General features: G+C 37.2%; 1 protein-coding gene across 9 annotated transcripts in view; it reads right to left on the reverse strand.

The window, feature by feature from the left end:
• Pcdh7 (protocadherin 7) overlaps nt 1–16,252 on the reverse strand; it is a 407,806-nt gene that overhangs the window by 173,235 nt on the left and 218,319 nt on the right. For 2 of the 9 annotated variants that reach the window (XM_051174105.1, XM_051174104.1), the window contains one exon: nt 7,931–8,026. The exons of the other annotated variants lie outside the window; for them this stretch is intronic. In XM_051174105.1, the coding sequence (XP_051030062.1) occupies nt 7,938–8,026 (89 nt within the window). In that variant the 3' untranslated portion in view covers nt 7,931–7,937. The remainder of the gene's footprint in view (nt 1–7,930; nt 8,027–16,252) is intronic. 9 annotated transcript variants of the gene reach the window in all.

Here is a 16,252-nt window from a genome sequence, read left to right on the forward strand (position 1 = left end):
TTAAATGCATAGGAAATAAAGTTATGTTTGGAACATATCTTATTGTGAATTAGATAAGTCACTTTTAGTATTTATCACTTCACAGTTTTTTGAAATTACTCCTTTGTTTGTGATGAAAGGATTTGAACTTTGTCTATTATTGTTCTGACTTCAAAGCCCAAGTTCATTTACATGATGTGTGTCGATTACATTTTATTAATGAGGTTAGGGACATTAAAATTCTCTGAAAAATAAGACTGAATTATATATCCTTTAATCATATTGTGGTGTCCAAATACTATTAATTTCACTACTAAATCATCTTGTAACCCAAGGTTCAACTAATGAATGAACTGTTTCAAATATTATCAGGATTTTAAAGTACTGGACCAAAAAAAAAAAAAAAAAAATACCTTACTTATAAAAACACTATGTCCTTCCAAAAACTGAAATGAGCTCATCAAAGACAACAATGCATGAAATACATTTTTTCAAACGTTTCTCTAAATTTTTAGGTTTTAAATTCATACAAATGCACATGGATATAACCCTATTGTGTTAGCATTGTTCTGTCAACTTCAAGGGCAATTCAAAGATTTGCTGCTGTATATTTGATATGATGCATGGACGTACAACACTCACATACCTATGCTGTGCGTTCTAGACTGTGTCAATCCACTTAACCACGTGAGACACTCCGACGTTCCTTCCATCTCTACCACCACCAGTTTTCTACCCTCTCAATCCACCTGCTTGCCTCATGCTGTAAAATACATGTCACCTAACCAACAGCATTAAACAACTGTCTTAAAAACATTAAATCTCCCTTCTTCCTTGCTCTTTGCAAACACAAGTCTTTTGTTCTGCCTGGTTTTAGGTTACCTTCTCCTCTCTGTCCTCCTACATACAAACACTTCTAAAAGCTAATCAGAATTTCTTAACTTTAAGTGTCTCAAAACTTATCCTGACTATTTGAGCCCTGCTCCTTTCCCTCACATATCCAGAAGCCAGCACACACTTAGATACTCTTCCAGTCCCAGAATTACTCACCTGAATGTTCAGAAAGAGCTTAAATTTACCTTTCCCTAATCTTACGTGATAAACTAGAGTTCTAGTGTGTAAAACACGATACCTTATAGCTACTTAGTATGCGACATATATGAAAAAAAAAATCTCAATTCATGTACTTAAAGGCATACCAAACACAATCTTTTTTATTTGGTAACCAACTCAAAAATAAAGAGATGTTATTGAAATCATTATGCTTCAATGGGAAATATATAAATATATACATATATATGTATACATATCATACACACACACATATATATACATACATACATACATACATACATACATACATACATATATATATATTCTAAAACACCTTCACACACTGTCACCCTTCACTGCCTCCTCTTAATTTTGATGTAAATATAGAGATGGATTGCTACAATACCGAACTTAAGCCTCATCTTCTTTATCGCTTTGAAAACCTTTTCTTAATTTTTTTTTTTCTGTCTTACTTCAACTCACTGGCTTTTCACATATTGTACTCAATAAAGAGCACAAAACATTAAAATCCTGAGCAATGTAAAACACTCTAAGGATATTCAGCATCCCCTTCAATTAACTGATACCCTACTGCAATCAGCTAATGCATCTGTGCTAACAGTTTTCTTTGCAGGATGTTCTGTTTGTTTAGTTGCTGTCTGCTGTGCTGATTAGAGGGGACGGAGAAGCATAAATAATGATGGCTGTGTCTGCTTAATGTCTGTTTGGGAACCTTTGGTAACTGACTCTGGTTTTGTTTGCTACAAACTCAGAGGAAGAGCACTGCATTCCAAAGTCCAGAGGTCAATAATGGCAGTGACAAGCTCTGGTTATATAGCTCAAGACTGTAGGCTGAGTTATACTTCTCTCTTACAGTTGTCTGTAGATTATAAAGAATTTTTGTTTTGTGCAAACTTTGCAAAAAGGCCACAATCCTCTTCTGTATTCCTCCAGAAAGGCAGCAGGCCCTGCGACCCAGTGGTGTTTTGTTTCTCATGTACTAAACTGTTTGTTTTCCTATTTCATCCTACTGATCCAAGGCAGAGAGTGGATTCACACACACACAAAAGAGAGTGGAGGCTGAAAACAGCAACACGTTTGGTCACCCGAGGCTGAGATTTGGGATATCTGCTCACAGTTCTCTCACTGGCTACTGATTTCACAAAACCTCCTTCCCTCTTCCCCTCCCTCCCTCCCTACTTCCCTGCCCCCCTCCCTCCCTCCTCCCCTTCCTGCTTCCCTCCCTCCCTCCTTCCCTCCCTCCTCCCCTTCCTGCCTCCCTTCCTCCTTTTTTCTTCCTTAGCTACATTTCAAAGAAGAAAATATTCATAATCTCTTCCAGGTAAAATAATTTCATATCCAGCATGAATACTTTATATTTTATGCCTTAATGACTAAAAAAGCAAATTGCTTTTGTAAGTCATCTCACAATTTTCATGATATTCTTCCTATCACAGAAGAAAAATAGCATCCAGTCTCCAGATAACAGAGTAGCAGGTCCACAAAAGAAAATTAGTGATATTCTATTCCTGGTGACAGATGTAGTGAGTGAAAGGGTCAGTCAAACATTACAGCACTCTCTAAAAAAGAGTCTTCTCAAAGTCTTTACAGATTTGCAATCATTGGTTTTAATAAAAAGTTTTTGAAAAGGATGTCATCAGAGTACACAGTACGGAATTGCTGCTAATTATCATGTCTTTCTGTGGTACTTTAGGGTCTTTGGCATTTTTTTTAAAAAACCCTTATCCCCAGCACATGGCTGCTTGTGCACCATGTGGGCTACTGTTAAATGGCATTAAAAGTAGGATTTATTATGTCTAATATTCTACTACTTTCTTGAATGTTAATGATGGAAAATCGTCACACAGCTTAGAGTTTAATCTCTTCTTTGATATTAAGAGAACAGGCTCCTCTGTGGACCAGTTTTCAGTGAGAATTTCTGTGCGCAAGCAGTAAAATTCACGTTTCACCCTGCAATCCCACTGCCATTTGCTGTGGAACAAAGAGTCACAAAATGTGACTTTACTTGCATCTAGCTTCGATTAAAGTTCTGCAAATATCGTAGTGGCGCTGTTCTTCCCAAAACATTTCACTGGGCTCAAGTACACACACACACACACACACACACACACACACACACACACACACACACATTGAATGTTCTTCACCAACCAAAATCTATTTCACTTTGTTCAAAACAATGGACTCTACTTCTGAGTGGAGACATGCCACTGTTTCTCTCCCTATCAGTCAATCCAGTTCAGCAGGGTCAATGCCCCTGGCCAGGGACCAACTCTTAGCATTCTGAATTGCCATTAAGCCATACTAAAGAGATGGGAGGCATAATTACGTGTTTCCTGAGGAAAGGACTTTTCCTTCCCACAGTCTCTTCCTGTCCCTGCTGTTCTTACCCCCGCCCCATGAGTTTCTGTTACAGGTATCCACCTTTCTGGATCGTGAAGTAAAGTCTCACATTTCCTTCCTTCCTGTCCTCTCCCATCTCTTCATTTCTGCATTTACCAGAGCCCCAGCATGCTTTCTTGTGGACTTTAGGGTTTTTTACTCTTTCTTTAAAACCTCACCCCCTCCTGCTTGCCTGCCATGTGGGTGTTCATAAACTGCATGCTTTTCCCTCTACCACTCTCCATCATCTTTCTCTGGCAGCTGCTGAGATTTACAGCGTCACTGCCCTGGAGTTTTTTCTTCTGAACGCTAATAAAACTGTCCCTCAGCTCTCGTTTTTCTTTCTATCATAGGTTCTAATATTAAGAACCCCAAAATTGGACCCTGACTTTCGCCATTTACATATGGCACCCAAGGTGTGGCTTTCCAAAATGTGTGGTAGTACATACATCTGAATACAGGGCACGCACACACACACGCACGCACGCACACGCACGCACGCACGCACTCCTGAATTCATAAACCTCCCCCCCCCCACATATATATATGCACACACATCCCAAACGAAATAGAACACTTCAAAATTACAGCAATTGGTTCTCCTTTTAGACAAGCGATTTGAAGATTTACGCTGCTAGTCTGCCACGATATGAGGTTGAGCTGCATGATCACATTGCCCACAACACTAAGTCAAAGCGGGTTCTCAGAATCTTTATTGTGGATTTGGCTCTAGAAATAAAAGTAAACACCTCCATTCTCACTGAAAAGCCATTCTTCATTAGCTCAGGATCTCCATTTTACATTGACGGATCATACTTCTATCAGTTTACGGGCAAAACTGGAGCAAAATCCCAGTTTCTAAACTCCCTAGTCTCCCATATTTTATAGAAAGCCAGAAAGGGGTTAAAGATGACATCACCCAAGAGACTTAGGTTTATGCAACAGGTGAGAGTTTCAAGGGGCGATTCATCCATCGCTCACTCTGTTCATAATGCTCGTTACGATACTGAGTGGATGATATTAGAAGCATTGCATATGAATCTAAACCTTGAATAGCAGCGAGAGACAAAGCAGATAGACATTTCTTGATGTCTTAAAAAAACTTAATGTTTTATTTAATGTGACACCAAATGGGTAATGGTTTGAGGTCTGAATATTATATAAAAAAAAAAATCAAGCGGGACATGCATATATGCATGCAACTTAGTAAATGACAGTTGGTATTACAGGGGAAAAAAGGATGTTTGTAGACATTGGAGCTTTTGAGAAAATTAAGTCAAGGACTGAAATTACCGCAGCATGGAAGAGCTTCATTAAGATGATATAGGTTTACAATATATAAAGCACATTTGGAAATGGAAGTCTTGAGCAGGGTCAGGGCAAAGGCATGTGGCATGAAAACCGTACTCTGCCAGCAAATTAATTAAATTTCACAGCTCCAGAAAGACCATATATTCTGTGTCGGCACTCACTGAGAGTTAGATGTGCAAGGCCTCTGAGACTATGCTGTAATCTGCTCATAAATAGAACTCGCCAAGGGACATTGACAGCAATTTGGCATCAAACAAGGGTGTGCATAAGTGAAGAATGTACTTTGTAGTCACTTTTATTAGTACAGCTCTGACAGCACATGCCTTACCCAGTTTTTATTCTTATTTTGCTCTAGTTCGACCTCTGTGAAACTTATTGTTATAGATGAGCTCATATTGTTACAAGTTAAGTCAATAATTTGTACTCAGAGAATCTTCTCTCTCTCTCTCTCTCTCCTGGAATTATGATCAACTTAAGAACATTAAAGAATAAGAATTCTTTAATGCTTAACTTTCTTGTTCTTTAGTAAAGATTCACCTTATTAAAGACTAAGTTCTTCCAAAAGTGTGTTTTTGCTTATAAACTTTATGCTTGTGTTCATTCTATTTATTTATTGCCTACAGTCGAAACCTACATACTTACACATAAACTCTGTCCAAAGTCTTACATATTTCTAAACTCTGTTTCTTTTTTAAGCCTGAAGATATTTCAACAAAATTACTAGACTCTTCAAACAGATTAAATATTAGTATACAAAGGGGTGACCCATCCTGAATTTCTTGTTTTATGAAAAAGCATTTTGATTTTAAGGAGAAATTCAAAATATCTAGAACACTGAAAGAATTTGCAACCAAGTAGTGGAAAATTTAGATGGCTGAGCTGTGAATCAGCAAAGAATATACGGAGAGACGTAAACATCTAGATATCATGACGTAGTGTCAGTCTGAAGTTAAATCTGTAAATAGCATTTGCTTTCCCTTTTTACCAAAGGGAATATCAATAAACAGATACAAGTTAAAGGAAGGTAGATTTCTGCTCAAAAATACCCTGGTGGGGATGGGGGGGGATGGGGTGGGGGAAGCCACTGAGAGAAAGAGAGTGAGGGAAGCAGGTAGGGAGGAAGGGAAAATAGTGGAGGCCTGAAGTATACTAGAGTGAGAGAGGGAGCTACCTTTGCATTTTGTGTCACTGAGATTATCCGTGCACTCAGGAGAAAAGTATTACAGATGCATAAAGGACACACGCACCATTAACCCTGGGTTTGTTGACCACTTATCTATAGACACAGTTTTAGGATTCCATTGAGTAATAAACAAACAAGTGAGCAAGCAAGCAAACAAACAAAAAAAGCACACATATCCTATGCACCCGTCACTCCTCATAATGGAAACAAGCACAGACCGATCTGTCCATATACAATGGTGAATTTATTCATTTTGGACTAATTGGTAGAATGCTGTCAGGTGAGCCATGTTGACATAGACCTTACTTTTCCATCAAGTCTTATTTCAACTCTTGGCACACTTTTAAATTCAAAACATAGCTCAAAATTAGTGCACTTGGGCTTATCACACACTGAAAAGTACTGTTCTCCCAAACATAGTCATCTCAGCCATTTTAGAGGAAAGACTTTTTCATAAAGGAAACATCAACTCATCAATAATGTTCTTCTTTCCTAACCACATTGATTCTTTTCACTTCACAATATTATTGCATATTATTTTAAAGTTTGCTTGGCATTCATTTCCCAGTAACGTTTTCATTTAAAAATGCATTTTAATTTTAATAACTTTTTTTCACTTTCTCATTCTTTCTATTAAAGGCATTTTATTTTTCTTCCTGCTTTGACCTCTAAGTCTAAATTTTAGGTCTCCTCTCTTTTGAAAAGATAGAGTTTATATTCACATTGGTATATATTTTCCTCATTTTCATATAATGTGAGGTAAGGTGTTGAGTAAGATGTAATCACCAGAGAATTTGTTGTACTCAAGCCAAAATCACTAAGAAATAAAGAATAAAAGGCTGGGCACAGAGAGAGTCTGAAGGGTAATCAAGCAGTGATCATTTGATACAAAGCCATATGTTTCTAATTAAAGATTAATCACCCAACCTGAGGCTCACTGCCTTTCCATGTTTGCTGACATTTCAGTGCACTGAGATACAGTGAAATGATTCTTTACCGTCTTTGCACTCCAGCTAAACACGTATAAATAAAAGTGATTGGCTGTGTTGCTACATGTTTGTTCTAAAGACCACGTACACAATTCTCCCCCCCACAGCCAAAAAAAGACACACTCCTTTTTTTCTTATAGACATCTACCAACAATCTTCCTAGCCCAAAGGTACTATTCTGTTCACACATCTCAAAGAACCAGAGAAAGCTATACAAGGAAGAGCCTATTGTTTCCACAACAAGCCCCTGCAGGAGCTAGACAGACAAGTTTCACCAGCGGAAGAGGAAGTCAAGACGACAGGCGTTGGCCCTGGGTGACTAAGAGCTTATGTTTTATTGGTCATGACTCCCCTAGACATGTGCCCTGGGGGTCCAGTTCCTTTCAAAGTGTTAATACTCTGAATTCGGGGAATCTTGGGATAGCTTGAACACACTATCTCTTCCATCTTCCTCAAGTGCCACCAGATGACTCGACAAATAGCAGTGTTTTTCCAGGAGTAATTAGTATGCACTATACTTTTGTATCGGAGTGGCAGTTTTGAAAAAGATTCAGACATGTGTGATCTGGCTTACACCTAAGATTTTATAAACCAGAGAACAAGTACTAAAATTAATGTATCATTTTGTACAATGCTTCTTAGATACAAATGAGACTGAGTTCTGAAGTAAAACCCATGAAGCATTATCATTCACTCTTTTTAGTATTTATAGAAAGTGACACACAGACAAATGCAGGACCATTTCTCTCCAATTGGTTGAACATAACACCTTTTAGAGAATAATATCAATAATCCTTCTATATTCTATATCCAAGAAATACACATCTACAACATTAGCAGGGGGAATTCCACAGTCAGCCACGGGTGGGAAATGTAAAGAGAAAACACCCCCAGTACTATCCTGTCTCCAAGCTGCGCTGTGGAGTGAGTGCATCATGGTGTCTTCTAAGTGTAAAAGACACGGAGCAGCCTGGGAAGGCTCAGAAGAGGGGGCAGCTGAGAACCACCATACCTGTTGATTAATGGAGAGGCCTTAACAGTACTCTTCTGCCATGCGTCTTGCCATGAGGGAAGGTAAGGAGGGGAAAGGGAGTGATGGCAGCAACACCTGGGAAAGGGAGACGGTGAAATATGTAAAGGGAAAATCATCAGCGGCTGCACCTTGGTGTCCATCCACAGACTCTGCCAACAAAACCACCTCCAAAACCTCAGTCTTCACATTCGTTCCTTCAAAGAATATAAATCGCAAGCATGATGGTAACAAGCTAGGTCTTTCGTTCTTATACTTTTGATTTGTTTTGTTGTGTTCTCTCCTTACAGGGTTACTCTGGAGCTCTGGCTGTCCGGGCACTTGCTCTGTAGAGCTGCTGGCCTCTGCCACCCAAGTGCTGCAACTCACAATGAGCTAACTAACACCCTATCCTCACCTTTCAACGGAACACGGTAGCTTAAGGCAGAACATTCGGGTAGGGGCATACATTTTTAAGAACAGATTTAAGGGAAAAAATTATGGGACAAGTCTAATAAGGAACACTAAAACAGTGGCTTTCCAGCACTCAGAGTTGTATCACTTCTTTCTGCTGCCGCTACCCAGCTGCTACCAGGCTGACACAAAAAAGGCCTCCCTTTCATGCTCTCCCAAGACTGCACAACTTTAGCATCAAAACAAATTCCTTTAACTTCATGGAAAATGTATTTAATTTAGTAGACGTAGGCGTCCACATACTTTGTGAGGGTTCAACCAATACAATTTGTGAAAGTATTCATGTTTAATTGTACTTATAAACATGATTTAACTGAGACTGCATACTATAATTTAAGTAAATACAATTATAGAGGAAAAAAATGAAAAGAAATGGTTAAAAAAGAGTTGATAATAGTAAATTATTTGTACTTTAATCAGAATATGTTAATACCACACGTAAAAAGGAAGACCTGTAACAAATAGGATCTCTGCGTTTGGTTTGTAAAGAAGTCTTTGACTTTTTATGTTTATATTAAAATGGGAACTATGCATAGATGTGTTTCTTTTGACTTATTTAATGACGTTTTAGATATTGTAGAAGTTAACTTGCTCATTTAAATGTTTTTGTTGCAGCAATGTAAAATACAAAACTAGGTCAGCAAAAATGGCCCAAGAATTAAAAATAACAGTTAATTTTCCTTTGTATAAAAGAGAAGTTTACTTCTCACAGAAAAATATTTCATAGTGTATTTATTATCAAAACAGTGCAACATTGTTGAAGTTTTTTGTAAAGACAGGGATTTGCCCAACTATGTGTTTGCATTCTTCTTTCTAAAACTAATTTCAACTTTTAATCCCAATGTTTAGGAAAGCAGCTATCAGAAGAGCCTTTGAGGTTTGGAACATAGTAATCCCTTTGGTCTTTCCATGATCCTGTTTAGACAGTATGTCTCAAAATGTTCCAGTTTCTCAATGTCCTTTATCTCTGACACACTTCTGATTGGCCTTCCTCTCTATTTAAAAGGAAACACCTAGAGCTTAGGCAATAGTATTAGTCATTTCTTAAATTGAGAAATCTTGGAAACAAATTGCTAACCTAAGAGATTAACATCACAGAATTCTGGAGGGAGAAGTACAACGTAGGCCTATTGAATTAAAAGAAACATCACCACACCAGAAACTCACTTATCTGATTGGACATGTTCTGTCTGTGAAGCTTGATCATGATTCTTACCTTCATCTATTATGTATTTAACTTAAAATATTGTTCCACAAAACATATCAAAGTTTAAACTCCCAACCAAAATTAAACCCTTTACTTCCCAGTGATATTAAACAAAATTATTCACATATTTAAATACTGCCTAGTGAGTATTTTAGGATCAGCAAATGCTTCATCTTTGGATGAATCAAATGTGGGAATCTCACAAGCCAAGGGAAAAAAATGTATAATCCACATGCTCTGAGTTTGCAGCCAGATAGATACAGTTAACATGGCGAAATAGTGTATTTTTTACACATGGATCCCTAATATACTAATATACTAATTTTTTAGAGACAAATCTTTGTCTGGCCCAAGGAAGGATATGTATTACCTCTCTCTCTCTCTCTCTCTCTCTCTCTCTCTCTCTCTCTCTCTCTCTGTGTGTGTGTGTGTGTGTGTGTGTGTGTGTGTGTGTGTGTGTGTATTATCTATAGTATATTTGAAACTTCTCAAAATAAGAAAGTAAATTCAGGAAATGCACGTACACCAAAACAGAGGAATATTTATACTACAACTCATTATGTCACATAGAATAACTATAAATAGCTGTTTAAAATGGAGGGTGGAAGTTTTCATACAAGAGAAATAAAAGTTGTGTATTTGAAAGGTGTAGGGATCAAGATAATGAAAGAACTTTTGCCATTCATGAGGCAATCTTGGTAGAAATTTTGCTCATGAGGAATGATATGAGCTAGATTTCACATAGTGACAACGAGAGAGAGATGGGTGTCACTTTCAAGAATACAGGAATTCTGGGGTTGGGGGGAGTTGCTCTTTTCTGTACAGACTCACTCTGTAATGACGTTATAAGAATGTTGGAAACTTTCTCTCGCAAAACATAATAGTATGGAGAACACTATGGAAAAGTTCATTTAAGTCTGACTCTTGTAGCTTCTACATGCAGAAAAATGAAATGTACAACCTTGATAGGGAGAATCATATATCTTAGGTTTTGTTACTGGTTGATGTGTGATTTTTATGAATTAAGCACAGACAGGCCCAGTGAGCTTTAAGAGCTAAGCAGACCATGGATATATTTTTTCAGGTAGCTGGAAACTATGGACAAAGCATCAAAAGTGGCTGGAAGTTGGAGAGTAGAGACAAAGGATTGAACGTGGTCCACAAAGCTACACACAACATGTCAAGGACCTTGTGGACATCATGATGGAAAAAGTAGTGGAAGCATGTGTGGTGTGTAAGAAGACACGTGAATAAGCTATGACAAGGTTATGACTTAATCTGTGGGAGTTCTGTCCTCTTATCTAGTTCTCTCCATTTTTTTTCTTAGAGCCTGGTGTACGTGCAATAAAGATATGGGAGAAATACCCCTGATTCTATATATCAGGACTATTTTTCTTATGCTTTTGGTGAGGCAAGCCTGAAAAATAAATTTTCTGCAGAAAACTGGAAAACAGTTAATTAGGTTGTGTTTATCTAAATTTTTCTATTACCAATAAAGACTGGGGAGTCAGATATTGGGGTGAAAACCGATAGATCAACGAAGTACCGAGAGGCAACCAGCTGACCTTTTCTATTCACTTCCTAGACCAAAAAGGAAGTTCAAAAATCCTCTCAATCTCCAAGTTCCTCCCCACTCCTTTGTGTGTCCCCCACATACTCTTAGGACTAATTCTTGTCAACTAGTCAAAGCTCCTGCCCCTTGTTCAAGTTTATTAACCCAGTATTGGGGTGTCACAGTGCAATCAAATGTCCTGCAACATATTTCAGCTCTGGCTGTGAGTAAAAGTTCCCCATAGATGGTCACCTCCAGGCACAAAACCTCCAGAGTATTTGTGTGATGTTTCAATTTAGGTAATGAGATATTTTGGTTTTCTGTTTTCTCATGTCTTGGTAATACTTGCTGAATATTATAAAAAAATATGTTTGTCTTAGTCATTAAAATGCTAGTGTCTGTTGAGTAATGGGTAGGGCTAGAATGTTGAGAGAGTGAACCACATTCAATCACTTTAATGGTAAAGTTAGGAGTTGCTCTCCGTGGCAGTGAAAGTTGGCATACAGGGAAAGAGATTCAGAACTTTTGTGAAGGATGGGATGGTGGCTCACAGAACACGAGCGACTGTTCTGTCCCAGGGATGGCTGCACTTGGCTTCTGAAAGGCATAAGTAGTATTTTCACAATGAAATTATAATTATATAAGCCCCAGAGATGGGTATCAAACAGTATTTGACTACTAAGATCATTTCGAAGGAAACACATAAAAAAATAAATGTAAAAAGAAAACATTATTTTAGTACCACTTGAAGCTTGTTAAAAGCGAATAAAAATTGTAAGGTAGATGAAACAAGACTGGATGGAGTTAGGGTATTCTCAGTTTTTTGGGAAAGGTCAATGGCCTTGCCTGGATTCTAAGCTACAGTACATCATTCATGGTCCTAAGCTTTCAAGAAAGAAGTTGCAAAGTTTAATGCTGATGAAATTAAAGGTAATTGTTTAATTTTACATAGCAAAATTAATAAAAATGACTTGTTAAAACAATGGTGCTGTTATGAGATTAGAGGCATTATACGTATGATTAAATGTAGTACTTAATCAATATTACTAAATTGCATTATAACTAGATTTGACAATGATATATAGATATGGAAATTTACACTTACACACACACATACATAAAAACTATACTTGTAATACGACGTTTAAAATTCTTAATTATAAAAGAAAAACATCCACTCCTTTTTATTTGGCTAAAAATGTCCTTCATTGATTTTTTTAATATTATTTATGATTCATTCAAAATTAATTTTCATAATGATAAGTAGAGCACTGTCATGTGCAACTCCAAGAATTACTGTTATAAAATTTCCTTAGGTGATGATTTTACTAATAATTAAATATTCAGTTCAACTACTCATTTTAAAACTTGTACATCTGGTGCATAGGTCTCCATCAGGTATTTTGTGTATTCATTATGGCTTCCAGCTTAGCGTTTTCCATAAGATTCCTGCATGTGCAAATGGGTGGCTCTGTTTCTAGTGCCTTCTCTTGGGCTCTTATCTTCCAGTGTTGTCCAACGCCAATGTTTGCGTTCTGTTTCATCTTATTATGTTTTGTTGCCTTGTTATGTTTTCGTATTATCTCTCAGGTTTGCATTTTAATTTATTTTTGAGATGGGAGTTTTCTACCTCCATAATCCCTGCTGTCCTGGAGGTCATGCTGTAGATGCTGTAGACCAGACTCACAGAGAATCTTCCTGCCTTTGCCTGGGATTAAATGTGTGGTCCACCTGTCTGTTTTGTAATGAGAGACAGAGCTAGAATGCATCCAGATGGGAGGGGCGGTGTGGAAGAGCCAAGAAGAGTAGAAGAGGGCACCATAGTCAGAACAGTTTCTAGGAGAAAGTGATGTTTTCATACAAGGAAAGAAAGGCATATTGTTTCACTCAGTCTCAAGTTTATAATATTTTAAATATGTGTCCTGTACAAATCAGGCAATGTGCATGTAATTTGGTATGGCTCATCCTCATTTACACAAAACTGATATTACCTAAGTACTTGCTTATAATTTATTTAATGTGGTGAGTCACATTTGCTGGTTATTGTATATTAATCCATGTATGATTGTGCTCAATGAAAATAACATGCTTGTTATTTCCTCTCCCCCAAAATTTTACATTTTTAACTGAGTTTTCCCCTTCTAATCCTAAGCTTGGCTTTAATTCTATGTATTTGTTATTTGTGTGCTTACTTAATGGTGGCCTTCGTGAAACTCCCTTCGTTCACCAAGCTTGAACTCACAGAGATTGGCCTGCCTCTTTAATACTGAGATGAGAGAGGTGCATGCCACCACTGTCCAACAATACTTTGAAGTATTATAAAAATAAATATAATATGTTGAGACCTTGCCAATGCATTTAAAATCTCTACTACTGAGGATATGATATCATCAGTTTGGTCTTTCAAGGTTTCACCTGCACTCAGAGTTTTCAAGATAGAACCCTTAGCAAGTGGGACTCAAATATTTGGGTTTCATGACTACTGTGCACTCTAGAGACTACAGTGCTCATGGCAAAACATGTTGGTGCTTCTCTGGGGTATGGCTACGGATACTTCCTACACTCTGAAGGAAAATGGGCATACTCTCTGAATAATTATAAGTGTGTTTGAAAACAGCCATAACAAACTATATAAATAAATATGTTCTGATAATTTATGAAGCACTGCCACATAGTAAGACACAAAATGGATGACGTTATTTTTCACTTTGTGTGACTCTTCATGACTAGTTTGGAACAAGGAGAATGCGTTCTTTATTCAGTGTGTTGCAACGTTGGAGTCAGATAATGCAGAGGAGAGAAGTCTCTGGAATGAGAGGCATGGAAATTACAGCTTCAGACAACTACTCTTACGCATGAGTGAGAGTCCAGGGAAAAAATCCTAGAGTTATCCTGACAATGAACCTGAATCTTGAAGATATGACACTATACTCTGTAAACCTCCAGACTATGCCTTGTCAATACTGAACTGATTAGTAAGAGCGGTAATTATAACACTATGAATTCTGTTTGTGGGGAGCATATTCTGCCAAGATGTATGACAGATGTTAAGATGGGGTGACATGAAGCAGCTCATGCTAAGATGGAGATGCAGTATGCAGGGCTAAGAAGCTCTTATTTATATCACATTTTATAGGAAGAATTGGTGGACATATAAAGAAACGCAGGTGAGCGAAGTTAAGAACCATTGCCGTGAGGGACAGGCTGGACAACTCGGTATCTAATAGAAAAGACAGGATTGCAAGGCCATGCATATTTTACCGTGAAACGATTAATTAGGATAGGATAAGGGGTGAGTTGCACATTTAGAAAGGATGAATGGTTGCTAGTAGACTACAGTGAGGCAGTAGGAATAGGAAGAGAAGTAACTAAATAAATGCAAATAGAAGTAGTGAATCACGTCTTGAAAGGAAGATCAATATGGTGACAAGTGAATTTTAAAAAAGGAAATATGCTAGAAAATAACTACCCAGGGAACAAAGACAGAGAACACTTTCATATGCAAGTATTAGCATATCTTCCTGGAAACCCACTATCACACCAACCCATTTAAGCCAGAAAGGAAGAAAATACGATATAAAAATGTATGTTGGGATTATCATACACCACAGAATGAAATTTGTATAGAATATCACAGATAATGGAGGTAGTACTTAAAATACAAGCCTAAGCACACTCTTCCATGGTTTAGACTCAGAAAAAAAAAAATTAAACTGACTCTTATAATGAACGAATAGGAAAGTATATAAAAGGTTTAAAATCAGTTGTGTAATACCAAGGTTTAATTAAAGTTGGAAAGTGTGATATTCTCAAGGAGGAATTAGTTATAAAATTTGCAAATCAATATCAATTTAAAAAGCAATGACGTTTTTAAAATTTTACTTTTATTATTTTGTTATATTTTACACGAACAAGCATTTTGCTTGCGTGCATGTCTTGGCACCACTGTGTGCCTGGCGACCATGCGAATCACAGGAGGATGTCAGATCCCCTGGAACTAGAATTTTAAAGGTTTCTGAACTGCTCTGTGGCTGCTGTGAGAACTTGACTCCTCTGCAAGTACAAGCAGTGTTCGAAAGCACACAGCCGTCTATTTAGCCCCTTACATTTTAAGGGTACAGTGCAACAGTAATTGTGTTACTTTTTCTACCACTCTACATCGGGTAGTCAAAGTCCACGGTGGGCAGAGATTTAAGAAAACTAACTTAACAATTACAAAACAGTTTTTTTTTCCCCAAAATGTCCTTCACAACAATGAACAAGGAGGATGTAAAAGTAGACTTCTTATAGAAGAACAGTCTTTAAATATAAAATTGTCTTTTCATCAAATGCCTCGAATTAACCTGTACCCCTTCAAAACACAGTCTATTTCATGGTAATTAATACTTTTCAGTTAAGTTCTCCATCAACACAATTAAACTATATAACCACAAGTAAAAGCTGAGGGAAAGAAGGGGGAATTGTAGAGACAACGTAGGTCTTGAAAGCAATATCTTTTTTGTCAGGATTCAAGAAATTAATAGAGATCATCCATTATATATTGTGTAATATCCTAATAGTTGGTGATGCTCTGTTGAGCAAGACATCTTAAGATGCCCATTGTCATATTATGTAGCCTAAGAGTAGTAGGTCTGGTACTGAATAAATGCTTATGCACCATCCTCCCTAATAATATACCTAGAAATCATCGTCAAAAGAATTTTTGTTTTATAAAATTATATAATATAACCTTTAAAACAAGTATTTTATAATCTTTTGCATGTTGACCTCATATATAGTGATAATTTAGGTTATAAAAATAGTGTTTTTATTGTTTAAGTTTTTATGGCAATAGTAAAACTCATCTAGCTATCACAATTAGCTCAAGATATACAGTTGAGCATCTCTTGAGAATTTCCATTCCCACTTCTCTGGAGTGCATGTCTCAGATCACGTGTAGAGCACATGTAGCTGACATGTAATAACAGTCAACGTTATTACACTGAGACTTAAAACCTGAGTCGGTATAGCCTTCTCCAGCCATCCAGCCTCAGAACTTAATTTGCTTCCAGCATTTCCTTGACATATCTCACTTTTAAAAGTCATATTTTGC

This window comes from Phodopus roborovskii, unplaced genomic scaffold, assembly GCF_943737965.1.
Source record: "Phodopus roborovskii unplaced genomic scaffold, PHOROB, whole genome shotgun sequence".
Lineage (NCBI taxonomy): Eukaryota > Metazoa > Chordata > Mammalia > Rodentia > Cricetidae > Phodopus > Phodopus roborovskii.